Raw genomic sequence first — 18,051 nt, 5'->3', positions numbered from 1 at the left:
TGGTGGAAGGGAATGGAAAAAGATATAGAAAATTACTGTAGGAAGTGCTTAACGTGCAAACTGGGAATCAGGCAGAAATTCCATATCCCCCATCATCCAGAATCGTCCGGATTAGTAGAACGAACGAATAGGACCCTGAAGGCAGCATTAGCCGAGGTGATCAAGGAGACAGGAAAGGGATGGGTAGATATGCTGCCCCGGATTTTAATTAAATTAAGGGCGACCCCAAACCGGACCACCGGACTCACGCCTTTCAAACTAATGACAGGACGGGCAATGAGATGACCTGAGGTTCTAGTGATGGGTAGTGATGACGTTGGACCGACCGGGACCGAGCAAGGAGGTTTGTGATGGAATTATGTAAACAATTACACCATCTGAAGGCACACGCCAGGGATCAGCAAGTGATCAAGGACTTGGAAACTGGCACCAAGGAACAAAAGGCTCAGATACCACAGGTTGAGAGCAAGATAATGGTAAAAAAATAAACCCCAAAAAGCCAGGATTCTCATCAAAATGGACAGGCCCTCACCAGGTAATAATGGTAAGCGACACGTGCGCGTGCGTGGCGATAGGCGGAACCGGACGGTGGAAACGTTGGACACAGTTAAAACATTACGCGTAACGAGACCCTAACTGACCGGTGACGACCAGGAAAACATGTTGTGGTTTGCAGAACCTTAGTCCTAATAGGAGGAATACTCAGTAACCCAATCGTATATCACGACCCAGCAGTAAGTTGCCCAGATGGCTATCAAGAAAATATTTCCACTACAACTCAATTTTTTGCGGAAATTGCCAAAGGGGGCGACATGAAATGGAATGGACAAGCCCATATAAGGGACACTCATGGCAAAACCAATCATGGACATGCATGAATTACTCGGACCAAGGAAATACACACAAGTGTGTGTGGGTAAGATGTAACCTCACCAGAAAGGTAGAGGGGACTACCCCCATACCCATCAGGGAATCACAATGCGGTAATGGTTCCTTATGGGGAATGCTCATGTGTAAGATAGAGATCCCAACCAGCACAATTGTAGATACTGGATTATTTTCCCTTCAATCTGTTTCAGCGAATTCACTGACACACGAACACTTTTAGTCTTAGCAACATAAGACCTTTATTCTGTAGATACTCCGGCCGGGACCTGTTAAGATAAAGGGAACACTCTCGATTCGAGCATGTCCACCTCTCTCTTGACAAGCTACGTAACAGTACAAAAGCTCAACACTTATACATTGTTACAGCAGAACACATTTGAGTGACACTCAGTTTATACAATCATTGGTCGATTTCCCCCATAGCATACCCAATTGCAGGCTAACAACTCTCCAAATAGGACGGGCTCCAGGGATGTGTTTATTGTTTCGATTTTCATCACATTTCCCTATTTTACGGCTGTTTATAGCAGCCCCTCGTCCGACTCATGTCTGACTTTGCTTTTCGCGTAACTCGTGTTTGACCACAACTCTGAGTAATCCTTTGTTTGTGTCGACAGGGCAAATATCGCAGCTGGACAATTTCTCTTGGCCATTTTCCCATGATCCCTTACTGACACATTCGCAAACCTTCTATCTACATTCTCACAATAGTCCCAACCACAACGACCTCAGAACCCCCAGGATGCCCAAACATGACACAGGGGGCAAGTGGAGGATTAGTAATAAAAAGAACTAAAGACAAAATCCACTTTGGTGTACGCCAAAGGATAATTACGGTATTGTTAAACCTAACGGATATAACGATCCCACTGTTTTGCGGTAAGAAAACTATAAGCGAATATAAAAACCTAACCCTAAGTGCCCTTGAGGGGCCCGAATCCAAGACTATGAAGTTCAGCATAAAAAAAGCCTAACAAAAACACGAAGGGCAGGAGGAGAAAGAGGGGGCTATTAGAAATGGTGGGCGCGGGCATTGCGATGGTTAACACAATAGATCTTCAAACAATAGAAGAGCAGGTCATCACCCTCACAGACCTTAAAAGAACTGCTGGAAAGTGGAGATGATAACGAGAAAATGCAGGCCCAGCTAGGGGATGGGGCGGAACGGGAAATGCTACAGGTTGCCCATACATTGCGGAACCATGCAAAAATGATACATTTGGTAAACCAGGCTGGATAACCTATGAGTAAAAGAATGGTGGCCGAGATAGGTTGTGCGGGATATGGGGCTTGGATGCTAAATACGGTAGAACATAACCTAGAACAACACCAGAATGGGATTGGATAACCAATGATGTATTTGCTGAATAGACATTGGGCAAGAATGACACCCAAGCCTGTGAAGTCCGGAGGAACAACCATGCCTGGGTCCCCAAGAACAAGTGTGTAACCGGATTTCAGAATATATTAGGGCTTGTGTTATCAATACCACAATACAACATGACAAAGAGAAACACATTGTACCAAGTAAGCAATATAGGAGAAATAAGGAATCAGACCCATATGCGGTATCACAAATTGCACCAGTACGTAATTAAAAAGGGAAACAATACCAAAGGTGTCTATATTAAAGATTGTTATAAGAATAGTCAAGTTGTTTTATGCCGAGAGCACCCAGAATTCGATAACGACTGTGGATCTGGCCGAACAGAAGGATGTGTGTTGAGTGCCACTGGACTCCCAAACGACCGCAGCCTCACAAGGAAAGGGAGGATGGTGTGTGAGCACCACGGCGGTCAACATGACGGTGGGGGGAGTTACCCACTGCCCGATCACGACCACTGACTTCTGTTTTGCGCCAAAAGTCGTCGTCGATATTTAGGGATATATCATATATCCAGAATTGAAAGGAGAGTCTGTCAGTGGAACGGCAGTGCACACTATCAAAGCAGGGTATAAAGGTTTCGAGGAACCACAACGATGACATATACCCAAACTTAGTGAAGAACAAACTAAGTTGGAACAGGACATCCATGAACAATGGCAGAAGTACATTATCCTGAAGAAGATCGACAAACTCCAAAGGACACCAATCCTGGTATACAAGGCTTTGGAACTTTAGACTAAACGTGCAGGTGCACCCCTGGACAAGAACAATATCCCATGTATTGGTGATTGTGCAATGTGTGATTTTAATGGTATTGTTGATTGAATTATGTTGGAGATGTACATGACAAGCAAGGAAAGCCATAGCTCAGGCCACCATAAAAGCCTTAGAAGAAACCAACCTTTAGTATCCAAGGAAATATCTGTAAAATGGGTAAATGGTGTGTAAAGGGAAAGAGATACGAGAAGCCATCCGGAAGTAAGAGCTTGGCCACCCAGATAGACAGATTAAGCTGACAATATCACTTCCCCTGAAATAATGAGGGGACGGCACATTGGCCTATCTTGGGGTATATAGCCAAGGGCCAAAAGGGGGGATTGTAAGGGCAAGATTGATTATCAAAGATGTTATCTGGCTATTGCGAAGGCCCTGAGCTGGCTAAACAAGAGGAATGCTTAAAACCATATGTACGCATAAAACACAGTAGAGCCACAAGATCGTTGACCTCGGGCTCAAGGGAGCAGTAAAAAAATCCAAAGGGAACTAATATAACAATATAAGGCGAGTGACACCTGGAAGAAGGGAACAAATGAATATTCGGTCATGCATTGGTACAACCAATCACGTCACTGTTAAGATCCGTCTACGAGGACACTTGTGCCAAAACCTGTATAACGAAGGTGTAATATGAACAGCTCGGTGGAGATCCTCTCTCAGAAGCTGAGAAGTGAGATGCCCCCCCTGCACATGCTGGAATAAAAGATCGTTGAAACTTATCCATGGTATCGGTCTGTTGAATCCAGGCTTGTTGAGAGAAAGGCAATTCTCCCCATTAAAGAGACCGAGTGTAATGCATCTAAGTTTGCTGATGATACAAAACTAGGTGGGAGGAGAACACAAGAGTCTGCAAAGAGATATAGATAGACTATGTGAGTGGGCAGTAAGGTGGCAGATGGAGTATAATGTAGGGAAATGTGAGGTTATTCACTTTGGTAGGAAGAACAGAAAAACAGGATATCTTTTAAATGGTGAGAAACTTTTAAATGTTGCTGTTGAGAGATGTGGGTGTCCTTATGCAAGAAACACAGAAAGCGAGCATGCAGGTACAGCAAGCATTAACGAAGACAAATGGCATATTGTCCTTTATTGCAAGGGTGTTGGAACATAAAAATAAGGGTGTCTTGCTACAATTGTACAGAGCCTTAAGTGAGACCACACCTGCAGTACTGTGCATAGTTTTGGTCTCCTTATCCAAGGAAGAATATACTTGCCTTGGAGACAGTGCAACAAAGGTTCACAAGATTGATTCCTGGGATGAGAGGGCTGTCTTATGATGAGATTGTGTAGAATGGGCCTATACACTCTGGAGTTTAGAAGAATGAGAGATGATCTCATTGAAACATATAAGATTCTGAAGGGGATTGACAGGGTAGATGCTCAGAAGTTGATTACCCTGGCTGGATGTCGAAGACCAGGGGGTACAGTTTCAGGATAAGGGGCAGGCTATTTAAGACAGAGATGAGGATAAATTTCTTCACAGATGTGTGAATCTTTGAAATTCTCTGCCTCAGAGGGCTGCGGATGTTAAGTCTCTGAGAATATTCAAGGCTGAGAGATAGATTTTTGGATTCTAGTGGAATCAAGGGATATGGAGATCAAACGGGAAAGTGGGGTTGAGGTCGATGATCAGCCATGAGCAGGCTCGAGGGGCCAAATGGCCGACTCCTGCTCCTATTTCTTATGATCACCAACACCAAACATCCTCTTGCACTGATACCCTTTCCACCTGCCCAGCTTCATCCAGCCTAATCCCACTTTCCAGCTCTTGGTCCATAGCCCTGTAGGTTATGGCACTTCAAGTGCACATCCAAGTACTTTTTAAAAGATGGTGAGGGATTCTGCTCTATCACCCTTTTAGGCAGTGAGTTCCAGACCCCACCATCCTGTCAACCCAAATCGCCTCTAACCCTCCTACCAATTACTTTTTGAATCTATGCCCACTGGTAGTTGACCTCTCTGCGAAGGGAAATCGATCCTTCCTATCCACTCTATCTAGGCCGCTCATAATTTTATACACCTCATTAAGCTCTCCCCTCAGCCTCCTCTGTTCCAAAGAAAACAAGCCCAGCCTATTAAGAGGGTTGGTGGGCTGGAGGAGGTTACAGAGATAGGGAGGGCCAAGGCCTTGGAGAGATTTGAACAAGACAATGAGTATTTTAAAGGCAGATGCCATCAGCCATCTCGCCCAGCACAGAATGTGGCTCACTACCAACAGGAAGGATGTTACTTTAACTACAACAAATGCATAATGAGCAGAAATCGATCTCTGTACCTTTAACTAACAGAGACATGGAAAGAGGGAATTGAATGATCTTTAAACACATAATCCATTTGGCACTGAAGTGTCTGAAACTCATAGTAGAAACTCCAGGGAAACAAAATACTGACAAATGTTAAACTGTTTAGTTGACAAAAGAAATCTGGATTTAACTTTTAAAAGATAAATTGTTTAACAGGGGTTCACAGTGACTCAACAGACAGGCCGACTCAGGATCCAACCCTCGAGCACCACGATTGGTTTCAGAACATGCTGATCCCCAAGCTCACCAGACTCGGAGCTTTCTTCCTGTTGGTTCCCAGGGCAATCAATCACCACCGGCCAACATTACGCTGCCAGATTAAGTTGAGGGGCTCAGAGGAAGAAATAAAATGAAGTCGTGAATTTATAAACTAAAGGGTACAACCCTAAAGGGGGTGCATGAACAGTGAGACCTGCGGATACATGTACACACATCACTGAAGGTGGCAGGACAGGTTGAGAAAATGATTAAAAAAGCTTACGGAATCCTGGGCTTCACAGATGCATACAGTACAAAAGCAAAGAATGTTATGATGAATCTTTATAAAACACTAGTATGGCCTTAACTGGAGTATTGAGTCCAATTCTGGGCACCGCACTTTAGGATGCAAAGGCCTTAGAGAGGGTGCAGTAAAGATTTACAAGAATGATTCACGAGATGAGGGACTTCAGTTACTTGGATAGACTGGGGTTGTTCTCCTTGGACCAGAGAAGATTGAGAGGAGATTTGATAGCGGTTTTCAAAATCATGAGGGCTCTGGACAGAGTAGACAGAGAAACTGTTCCCATTTGCAAAAGGGTCAAGAACCAGTGGACACAGATTTAAGGCGATTGGCGAGGGGGGGGGAAAGGGCAGGGGACTCGCTGGGAGCCAGCACGGTTGGCCATTCTCCGATTCTGTGAGCAGAACCAATTTGTTCCCTGACTCAATCTGAAGCTTCCTGATTTAAAGCTGCCCTGCAGCTTCACGGAGAACCACCTCAGCTGCAGCAGTTTGTCACTGCTCACCATCCTGTACCTGATGGCCTCCCGCCATTAAGATGTCCGCCGCGCATGCTCCCTGCCCTGCAGCGAGACAATTAAGAGCGATGTGACGTCAGAGCAAGCCCCGCCCCTCTCGCTCCCCACGGCGGGCGGTCCCGTGCGGCGCAGATGGCAACCGAACTCCGCGCCAACCGCCATCTCTCCGCCCCCGCCAGTAACCGAGGTCCGACCCCGCCCGAAGTTCCCCTGCGGCGGCCCACAACTCGCGGCCCGCGGTGTCAGTGAGTGTGTGAGCCCACATGGAACCTGAGCGCGCCCGGGGCCGCTCCGTCCGCGAACAATCTCCACAATGGCTGGCCTGCGCAAAAATCCCCGCCGCACCCGCTGCGGCTCTCCGAACATCCGGGGCAGCGAGCAGAGCTCGCCACAAACTGCCAACCGCCACTCGGCCCCCAGTCAATGGCGAGGCCACGTGGAGCATCAGCCGGCCTAGCGCGTGGGGCTACGTCAGCAATCAATCGTCGAAAAATACAGGGCGCACCCCTTAAAGGGGCAGGCTTTCAAACTTTATGGACGAGAGGTGGGCACCGGAGGGACTGGAGTGCATCATCACGCCCGGCAACCAAATTTTAATTTGATTTTACGTTTTAAAGTTTAATTTGTTTTCATTGCCGGTGCTTTTAGTGTCCCCCTCCCCTTTTATAAGGGGCACTGGAAAAATTTGATTTTAGCGCCCCAAAAAAAACCAAAAAAAAAGGGGGGAAAAAAAGGGGCCTTGAAAATGTCTGCTGTGTCACCCAGGCGGGTGGCATGGTTTTAATGTTTATGTTTATTTTCAGGTAAACTCAAAAGAGTTTCAAACTTTATGGCTGTGTCTGTTTAAAGGGGCAGTGTCACTGTGCCTCTTTCATCATCATGGTAGGCAGTCCGTCTGGATCGAGGAAGACTTACTTCCATTTTAAAAGTGAGTTCTCAGGTGACTGAACAGTCCAAGGGAATTACAGTCCTTGTCACAGGTGGGACAGACAGTGGTTGAGGGAAAGGGAGGGTGGGACAGGTTTACCACACGCTCTTTCCGCTGCATGAGCTTGATTTCTGCACACTCTCGGCGATGAGACTCAGCGTCCTCCTGGATGCACTTCCTCCACTTTGGGCGGTCTTTGGCCAGGGACTCCCAGGTATCAGTGGGGATGTTGCACTTTATCAAGGAGGTTTTGAGGGTGTCCTTGAAATGTTTCCTCTGCCCACCTGGGGCTCGCTTGCCGTGTAGGAGTTCCAAGCACAGCACTTGCTTTGGGAGTCTCGTGTCGGGCATGCGGAGAATGTGGCCTGCCCAGCGGAGCTGGTCGAGTGTGGTCAGTGCTTCGATGCTGGGGATGTTGGCCTGATCGACAACACTGACGTTGGTGCGTCTGTCCTCCCAGGACAGCGTTGGTGGTATTTCCCCAGCGATTTGGGGTGTCTCTGAGCCGGTTTATATTTGCGATATCTCTGTCCATGTTTAAAGGGAGAGGGGTGAAATTTTGCTACTTTGAGTCTCCTGTCAGTGCCCCCGGCTGGCGATAACGGGGTGTAAATGAGTTTGTGACCGGACGCGGTAAGAACAGCACCTCCTGCTAAATTTGGTGGGAGTTTTGCGGCGGCGGTAACACGTTGCGCCTCGCTTTGCTGCGCTCCGTGATGCTGATGTTATCGCCGTGCACAGCGCCCCGGCTCAAACATTGGCCCTCGCCCCGATTCTGACAACGACAGCTTCAGCAGTCGGGGTCCAGTCGGATGTCGGCTTGTGGGGCGCTATTTACAGGCGCCAGCATCCGGTTTACTTTTAATCGGACATTAATGCTTCTTTCTTAGTTTTACACAATCTCTGTTGCTGTTTAAAGGGAAACAGTCTCTGTGCCCATTTAAAGGGAGTTTCTTTGGATTCTCATATTACTTCCAACAGGTATGCTCCAATTTGTGATTTTGCGAACACGACAGGCAGTGAGGTCAGCACCAGTGACACCTAACCTCAATGCTCAGCAACCATCAGCGTCCATCCCATGCTGTATCTGGCCTGGGTGTGTTTGTTGGGAAAGTGCAGAGAGAATTTTACTCTCTTTCGAATCCCCAGGGAAGGTCCAGGACCCAGATTGTGCAACATAACCAAGGGGGAAAGAGAAGGGGAGGTAAATCAAGGAGACGGGACTGAGAGACACCAAGCTTCAGCTTTAGAGCTTGTAGACTTCAGGAGGGGCAGACTGAGTTCAGTAGTTTTAGGATCCAGGTAGAGAACAAGGAGCAGATGGGGAGACTGTTGTGGATTCCAGCACAGTGAGGATGTCGGGGGAGGGAGATTGTGTAGGGGTGTAGGAGGGACAAGGGAGAAAAGGTCAGATGAGCAATTACTGCAGCAATGTCCATAAATAGTGAGAGAGAGAAGGTGCGGGTTAGAGTGGACCATTAAACTGTCTGTTTGCTGTGACCAGCTTTCCTTCTGTTAAAAATAGCCTCTTGTACCCCACTGACACAAACAGCCCATTAAACTCTACCAATGTTCTTTGGTCTGGTGAGAAATCCCTTTATGAAACATCGGCTGTTGTTAAAGCTTCTCATTCTGACACCCTCACAGTGAGAATTGAGCTTCAGAACTGCCGACACCATCAGCTTTAAGGAGATAATCCCCTTTGGAGATCGGATTGCCCATTGAGTTTGACTAAATTGATGTTAAACCAACAATGCTGCTTTGCCCTGTGACAATAACTGATTATCAGAATATTTCCCGTAGGTTAAAATCCAATATCACAGGGACTCACTGCCCTAGATGGTTGGACTGGACCCTGTGATATAATAGAAATTTATTTCCTATCAGACTTGGACATCTTGCAGATCCATTTTTTTTAAAAGTTGTGGGAACTCATTTCTGAAATGGATTCTACACAGTTTGTAACAAGTGCTCAGTCAGCTCGTCTTAGTGTCGAGACATCAAGGACTCGACACACTGAGTGTGTGTGAAACAAACCTGATTTATTTGACATTGATACAGATTATACTCCAGCCCAGTTATAGGGATTACTAACATCAGCTTTACCAAACCCCAACTGTCTGAATGAACATGGTTCAAGCCTGGATATGATTAACAGTAACAGCAGAATCCAATCCCTGAATCACTTCTGAACTCGCTGGTGTGTCAGCAGGTTGGATAAATTAGTGAATCCCTTTGCACACTCGGGCCAGATCCTGCGTGCTTTGAAAGCTCTTCCCACAGTCAGAACATTTAAAAGGTCTTTTATCAGTGCGAACAAACTGGTTTGTCCGGAGGTTGGATGACTGAGTGAATCTCATCCCACACACCGAGCAGGAGACGGCTTTTTCCCAGTGTGAACTCGCTTGTGGGTCAGCAGGTTAGATGAACAAGTGAATCTCTTCCCACATACAGAGCAGGTGAACGACCTTTCCCTGGTGTGAACTCGCTGGTGTTTCAGTAGGTTGGACGAGTGAGCAAATGTCTTTGCAGAGTTATAGCACCTAAATGATCACTCGTCAGTGTGAACTCGCTGGTGTGCCAGGGTGTGGTTGGATTGAGAAAATCCCTTCCCACACTGAGCAGGTGAACGGCTTCTCCCTAGTATAAATTTGCTGGTGTTTTGCAGATATGATGATTTTTTGGAAGTCTTCAGACAGTAAGAACAACTGAACAGCCTCTCTCCAGTGTGACAGCATTGATGAATTTCCAGCTGGGACGGGTAATTGAATCACTTCCTACAATCCCCATATTTCCACCGTTTCTCCGTGGTGCGGGTGTCCTTGTGTCTCTCCAGGTTGGACAATCAGTTGAAGCCTCGTCCAAACACAGTACACGTGTACGTTTTCTCCCCGCTGTCAATGGTGCGATGTTTTTCAGACTATGTAACTGCTTAAAGCTCTTTCCACAGGCAGTACACTGGAACACTCTCACTCGTGTGTGTGTGTGAGTCTCGGTGCTTTTCCAGTCATACTGATGTTTGAAATCTTTTCTCACAGACAGAACAAACGTTTAACCTTCCACATTCAAAGGCCAATGATATTGTCAGGCCTTAATGTGATGTTGGGTATGAGTGTGCGGTCTGTAAATGCTGCCCTTCTAATTGTCTGCATCCCAGAGTACTTAAGGAGGTGGCCCTAGAAATAGTGGATGCATTGGTAATCAATTTCCAACTGTCTATCGACTCTGGATCAGTTCCTATGGACTGGAGGGTAGCTAATGTAACACCACTTTTTAAAAAAGGAGGGAGAGAGAAAACAGATAATTATAGACCGGTTAGCCTGACATCAGTAGTGGGGAAAATGTTGGAATCTATTATTAAGGATGAAATAGCAGCGCATTTGGAAAGCGGTGACAGGATCGGTCCAAGTCAGCATGGATTTATGAAAGGGAAATCATGCTTGACCAATCTTCTGGAATTTTTTGAGGATGTAACTAGTAGAGTGGACAAGGGAGAACCAGTGGATGTGTATTTGGACTTTCAAAAGGCCTTTGACAAGGTACCACATAAGAGATTGGTGTACAAGATCAAGGCACATGGCATTGGGGGTAATGTACTGGCGTGGATAGAGAATTGGTTGGCAGGCAGGAAGCAGAGAGTCGGGATAAAGGGGTCCTTTTCAGAATGGGAGGCAGTGACTAGTGGAGTGTCGCAGGGCTCAGTGCTGGGACCCCAGCTCTTCACAATATCCATTAATGATTTGGATTAAGGAATTGAGTGTAATATCTCCAAGTTTGCAGATGACACTAAACTGGGTGGCGGTGTGAGCTGTGAGGAGGATGCTAAGAGGCTGCAGGGTGATTTGGACAGGTTAGGAGAGTAGGCAAATGCATGGCAGATGCAGTATAATGTGGATAAATGTGAGGTTATCCACTTTGGTGGCAAAAACACGAAGGCAGAATATTATCTGAGTGGTGGCAGATTAGGAAAAGTGGAGGTGCAACGAAACCTGGGTGTCATGGTTCATCAGTCATTGAAAGTTGGCATGCAGGTACAGCAGGCGGTGAAGAAGGCAAATGGCATGTAGGCCTTCATAGCTAGGGGATTTGAGCATAGGAGCAGGGAGGTCTTACTGCAATTGTACAGGGCTTTGGTGAGGCCTCACCTGGAATATTGTGTTCAGTTTTGGTCTCCTAGTCTGAGGAAGGATGTTCTTGCTATTGAGGGAGTGCAGCGAAGGTTCACCAGACTGATTCCAGGGATGGCTGGACTGACATGTGAGGAGAGACTGTATCAACTGGGCCTTTATACACTAGCATTTAGAAGGATGAGAGGGGATCTCATAGAAACGTATAAAATTCTGACGGGACGGGACAGGTTAGATGCGGGAAGAATGTTCCCGATGTTGGGGAAGTCCAAAACCAGGGGACACAGTCTTCGGATAAGGGGTAGGCCATTTGTGACTGAGATGAGGAGAAACTTCTTCACTCAGAGAGTTGTTAACCTGTGGAATTCCCTGCCGCAGAGAGCCGTTGATGCCAGTTCATTGGATATGTTCAAGAGGGAGTTAGATGTGGCCCTTACGGCTAAAGGGATCAAGGGGTATGGAGAGAAAGTGGGAAAGGGATACTGAGGGAATGATCAGCCGTGATCTTATTGAATGGTGGTGCAGGTTCGAAGGGCCGAATGGCCTACTCCTGCACCTATTTTCTATGTTTCTCACAGCCTGTAACAGGAGTTTAAAAAAGCCATCAAAAGTCCAGGATAGAAACTCACAACATTGGCCTGGAAATCCCGGCCTCCCCGGGTCCATATTGAGTGTGTATGGACCCGGGAAGGCATCGCAAAAGTCGGTTTCCAGCACACAATGCGCTTGACAGATCCAACGCATATCGGGAGCGAGGACATTTGCATAGAAACATAGAAAATAGGTGCAGGAGTAGGCCATTCGACCCTTCGAGCCTGCACCGCCATTCAATAAGATCATGGCTGATCATTCCTTCAGTACCCGTTTCCTGCTTTTTCTCCATACCCCTTGATCCCCTTAACCGTAAGGGCCATATCTAACTCCCTCTTGAATATATCCAGTGAACTGGCATCAACAACTCTCTGCGGCAGGGAATTCCGCAAGTTAACAACTCTCTGAGTGAAGAAGTTTCTTCTCATCTCAGTCCTAAATGGCCTACCCCTTATCCTAAGACAATGTCCCCTGGTTCTGGACTTCCCCAACATCGGGAACATTCTTCCCACATCTATCCTGTCCAGTCCCGTCAGAATCTTCTATAATTCTATGAGATCCCCTCTCATCCTTCTAAACTCCAGTGAATAAAGGCCCAGTTGATCCAGTCTCTCCTCATATGACAGCCCAGCCATCTCTGGAATCAGTCCAGTGAACCTTCGCTGCACTCCCTCAATAGCAAGAATGTCTTTCCTCAGACTAGGAGACCAAAACTGAACACAATATTCCAGGTGAGGCCTCACTAAGGCCCTGTACAGCTGCATTAAGCCCTCCCTGCTTCTATATTCAAATCCCCGACCGATGAAGGCCAACATATCATTTGCCTTCTTTACCGCCTGCGTGCCCACTTTCAATGACTGATGAACCATGACACCCTGGTCTCGTTGCACCTCCCCTTTTCCTAGTCTGCCGGCATTCAGATAATATTCTGCCTTCGTGTTTTTGCCCCCAAAATGGATAACCTCATATTTATCCACATTATATTGCATCTGCCATGCATGGACAAGATTGCGGGATTTACCCATATCTTGCTTAGCAAATGTCCTCAAACCTCTTGCACCAGATAAAAACAGGAGCACAGCCTACTTTTACAGTTGTTAAAAGTTTTAAAACACACTTAAAACATAGAAAATAAAATTTTAAAAACACATTTTATTTTTAAGAAACCCTACCCTCTAGATTATTTTAAACCATAATTTAAAAAATCTTTTAAAAACTCACAAATGTTTTTTTTCCCTAAGATATTTATTAACTTTAATTTCAATTAAGGTGTGTTTATAATTTTTTATTTGGTATTACTGTGTTTGGTTTTTTTTCTCAATTAATAGCAACGAGAAATCGTAGATACGGAGTTCCCGTTGCTATTAATTGAGAATACTGTACCTGATTGGTTGAGCGGTCACACGTGACTGCATCTTCTGCGTGGGAACCTGGAGGACAGGAGCGCGCTTCGCTGCGCGGGAAGAGAAGGCCTCCTCAGCGGAATCCCATGCTCCTCCGGGACCACAAGGTACTTTCATAGAAATATTTCAGGTCGGAGGCATCTGCCCGCGGTTCTTGTTCGGGGCCTGAGGCCCACAGCGGGAGTGCGTAAAGTGGATGATGCAGACTGTTTTCTCTCAGGTGGGCGCGTGGGGCCTAGGCCCCCACTCGGCTGTGTGAAACCTGCGCCCCTGCCCCCGGGGTTTATTAACCCGCTCTCTCTTTGCCGCCCATCTCTCACCTTCCGATCAGTCTCTCTGCTCGGCTGATTGACAGCGGCTCCTGACCAATAGGAAGAGCGGGGGTGGGGCTGGAGGACTGACCTGGCAGCTGGTCCTCCAACCAATCGGAGTGTGCGCGGGGCGGGGCTTGCATGCCCAAGTGATCGGGGCTGAGCTTGGCGGGCAGAGTTGAGCCCGGATCTCCCTCACTGTCTGAGCATTTACAGGCGGTGGTGATGGATTTTGATTAGACAGGTGGTTCCGGGAGACGGGGAGATTGTGGCCCCAGGACAGGTCTTGGACTCACGGGCTGGATCACTGGCCGCCATCTTGCACAGTGCGGGGTCAGGGTGCATACGTGGCCATCTTGGTTCAGGAACAGAGTGGGCGGGGCTTCAGGGTCACGGTTCCCAACTGGATCCCAGTGCCCGGGAGATGGAGGGTCCTGGGCAACAGATTTTTCACCATCTTAGAATCGACTGGTTACAGCACGGAAGGAGGCCATTTGGCAAGAGATTCAGCTAATCCCACTCCCCTCCCTTTCCCCGTAGCCCTGCAGATTTCTCTCCTTCTGGTACTTAACCAATTCTCTTTCGAAAGCCGTGATTGAGTTTGCCTCCACCATCCTTTCAGGCAGTGCATTCCAAATCCTAACCACTGGCTATGTAAAAAAATATTTTTCTTATGTCGCCTTTGGTTCTTTTGCTAATCACCTTAAATTTATGTCCTCTGGTTCTCGGCCCTGCTGCCAATGGGCAGTTTCTATCTACTCTGTCGAGGCTCATGATTTTGAACACCTCTGTCAAATCTCCTCTCAATATTCTCTGTTCTGAGGAGGACAACCCCAGCTTCTCCAGACTATCCACGTAACTGAAGTCCCTCATCCCTGGAATCATTCTCGTAAATCTTTTCTGCACCCTCTCCAAAGCCTTCACATACTTACTAAAATGCGGTGCCCAGAATTGGACACAATACTCCAATTGAGGCCGAAGCAATATTTTAGGCAGGTTCATCATAATATCCACACTTCTGTACTCTATCCCTCTATTCATGAAGCCTAGGATCCCGTAAGTCTTTGTAACCACTTTCTCAACCTGCGCTGCCAACTTCAGCGATTGGTGCACATATATTCCTGGATCTCTCTGTTCATGCACCCCTTTAATATTGTACCCTTTAGGTTATATTTCCTCTCCTTTTTCTTCCTACCAAAATGTATCACTTTTGAACTTTTCTGCGTTAAATTTCAGCTGCCACATGTCCGCCCATTCCACCAGCCTGTCTATAGCTTTCTGAAGTCTATCACTATCCTCCTCACTGTTCACTGTACTTCCAAGTTTTGTGTCATCTGCAAGTTTGGAAATTGTGCCCTGTACACCCAAGTCTAAGTCATTAATATGGATCAAGAAAAGCAGTGGCCCCAGTACTGACCCCTGGGGAACACCACTTCCTTCAGTCTGAAAAACAACCGTTCACCGCTACTCTGTTTGTGTCACTTAGCCACTTTCATATCCATGGTGCCACTGTCCCCGTTATTCCATGGGCTTCGATTTTGCTGGTATTGATAACGCGCCCGGGATCACTAAGCACAAAACCCAGTGTCGGAAGGCTTATGAAGCCCCATCAATTGTCGGAGAGGTGGGGGTTCAGCGCAGCGCGAGTCCGGGAATTTCGGAAGGCCTATAAAGGCCCGTCAATCGTCGGAGAGGCGGGAGTTCGGAGCAGCGCGAGTCCGAGGATTTCGGGAGGCCTATAAAGGCCCATCACTCGTCGGAGAGGCGGGAGTTCGGAGCAGCGCGAGTCCGGGGATTTTGGGAGGCCTATGAAGGCCCATCAATCGTCGGAGAGGCGGAAGTTCGGAGCAGCGTGATTCCGGGGATTTCAGGAGGCCTGTAAAGGCCCATCAATCGTTGGAGAGGCGGGAGTTCGGAGCAGCGCTAGTCCGAGGATTTCGGGAGGTCTATAAAGGCCCATCAATCGTCGGATAGGCCAGCTGGTACAGCTGCAGCAGGGAGAGAAGGCAAAAAAGAAGTAGAAAGAAATCGAAAGGTGACGTCACAGCCAAAGGGGTAAGTGATTGGTGAGTAGTCTTTCTTTTTCCCATCAGTAGGTAAGCTTTAGCACTATTGCTGCCAAATTAAGTTAATCTAAGGGTTAAGTCATGGCAGGAGAGCTCGGACACGTGTTATGCTCCTGTACAATGCGGGAAGTCAGGGACGCTTCCAGTGTCCCTGACGACTACATATGCGGGAAATGTGTCCGGCTGCAGCTCCTGACAGACCGCATTGCGGCACTGGACTGCGGGTGGATTTACTCTGGAGCATCCATGATGCTGAGAATGAGTGAATAGCACGTTTAGTGACTTGGTCTTACCGCAGGTAAAGGGTACACAGCCAGATAGGGAATGGATGACCAACAGGAAGAGCAGTGCAAGGAAGGTAGTGCAGGGGTCCCCTGCGGTCATCCCACTGCAAAACAGATACACCGCTTTGGGTACTGTTGGGGGGAATGACTTATCAGGGGAGAGCAGCAGCAGCCAAGTTCATGGTACCGTGGGTCGCTCTGCTGCACAGAAGGGCAGGAAAAAGAGTGGGAGAGCTATAGTAGTAGGGTATTCTATTGTAAGGGGAATAGATAGACGTTTCTGCGACCGCAACCGAGACTCCAGGATGGTATGTTGCCTCCCTGGTGCAAGGGTCAAGGATGTCTCGGAGCAGATGCAGGACATTTTGAAAAGGGAGGGTGAACAGCCAGTTGTCGTGGTGCATATAGGTACCAATGATGTAGGTAAAAAATGGGATGAGGTCCTATGAGTCGAGTTTAGGGAGCTAGGAGCTAAATTAAAAAGTAGGACCTCAAAAGTAGTAATCTCAGGATTGCTACCAGTGCCACGTGCTAGTCCAGAGTAGGAATCGCAGGATAGCTCAGCTTGAGGAGTGCTGCAGAAGGGAGGGATTCAAATTCCTGGGACATTGGAACCAATTCTGGGGGAGGTGGGACCAGTACAAACAGCAACTGGGCAGGACTGGAACCAATGTCCTAGGGAGAGTGTTTGCTCGTGCTGTTGGGAAGGAGTTAAACTAATATGGCAGGGGGGTGGGAACCTATGCAGGGAGACAGAGGGAAGTAGAATGGGGGCAGAAGCAAAAGATAAAAAGAAGAAAAGTAAACGTGGAGGGCAGAGAAACCTAAGGCAAAAAGCAAAAAGGGCAACGTTACAGCAAAATTCGAAAGGGGCAAAGTGTGTGAGAAAGACAAGCCTGACGGCTCTGTGCCTCAATGTAAGGAATATTCGGAATAAGGTGGACGAATTAACTGCAGATAACAGTTAACGGTTATGATGTAATTGGCATCACAGAGACATGGCTCCAGGGTGACAAGAGCTGGGAACTCAACATCCAGGGGTATTCAACATTTAGGAAGGATAGACAGAAAGGAAAAGGAGGCGGGGTGGCATTGCTGGTTAAAGAGGAAATTAATGCAATGCTAAGGAAGGACATTAGCTTGGATGATGTGGAATCGGTATGGGTGGAGCTACGGAATACTAAAGGGCAGAAAACGCTAGTGGGATTTGTGTACAGACCACCAAACAGTAGTAGTGAGGTTGGGGACTGCATCAAACAAGAAATAAGGGATGCATGCAATAAAGGTACAGCAGTTATCATGGGTGACTTTGATCTACATATTGATTGGGCTAACCAAACAGGTAGCAATGCGTTGGAAGAGGATTTCCTGGAGTGTATCAGGGATGGTTTTCTAGACCAAGATGTCGAGGAACCAACTAGAGAGCTGGCTCTCCTAGACTGGGTGATGTGTAATGAGAAAGGACTAATTCGCAATCTTGTTGTGCGAGGCCCCTTGGGGAAGAGTGACCATAACATGGTAGAATTCTTTATTAAGATGGAGAGTGACACAGTTAATTCAGAAACTAGGGTCCTGAACATAAGGAAAGGTAACTTTGATGGTATGAGATGTGAATTGGCTAGAATAGACTGGCAAATGATACTCAAAGGGTTGACGGTGGATAGGCAATGGCAAACATTTAAAAATCACATGGATGAACTTCAACAATTGTACATCCCTGTCTGGAGTAAAAAAAACGGGGAAGATGGCTCAACCATGGCTCACAAGGGAAATTAAGGATAGTGTTAAATCCAAGGAAGAGGCATATAAATTGGCCAGAAAAAGCAGCAAACCTGAGGACTGGGAGAAATTTAGAATTCAGCAGAGGAGGTCAAAGGGTTTAATTAGGAGGGGAAAATAGAGTATGAGAGGAAGCTTGCTGGGAACATAAAAACTGACTGCAAAAGCTTCTATACATATGTGAAGAG

At 47.1% G+C, this 18,051-nt stretch overlaps 1 protein-coding gene across 3 annotated transcripts in view; it reads right to left on the bottom strand.

Annotated features, from left to right (window-relative positions):
• Window positions 1-18,051, bottom strand: part of LOC139229885 (zinc finger protein 436-like) — a 78,676-nt gene that overhangs the window by 27,025 nt on the left and 33,600 nt on the right. The window contains exon 1 of one of the 3 annotated variants that reach the window (XR_011587848.1): window positions 6,373-6,400. The exons of 1 other annotated variant lie outside the window; for it this stretch is intronic. Coding sequence is in view for 1 of the 2 variants with exons in the window: in XM_070861517.1 (XP_070717618.1) it covers window positions 6,363-6,390 (28 nt within the window). In the remaining variant the exon portion in view is untranslated. Of the gene's footprint in view, window positions 1-6,362; window positions 6,403-18,051 lie in introns of those variants that run through there. One more of the 3 variants, XM_070861517.1, reaches the window with a different exon arrangement.

The sequence above is a fragment of the Pristiophorus japonicus genome, chromosome 19, assembly GCF_044704955.1.
Source record: "Pristiophorus japonicus isolate sPriJap1 chromosome 19, sPriJap1.hap1, whole genome shotgun sequence".
Taxonomy (NCBI): domain Eukaryota; kingdom Metazoa; phylum Chordata; class Chondrichthyes; family Pristiophoridae; genus Pristiophorus; species Pristiophorus japonicus.
This window is presented reverse-complemented; position numbering and strand designations above follow the sequence as displayed.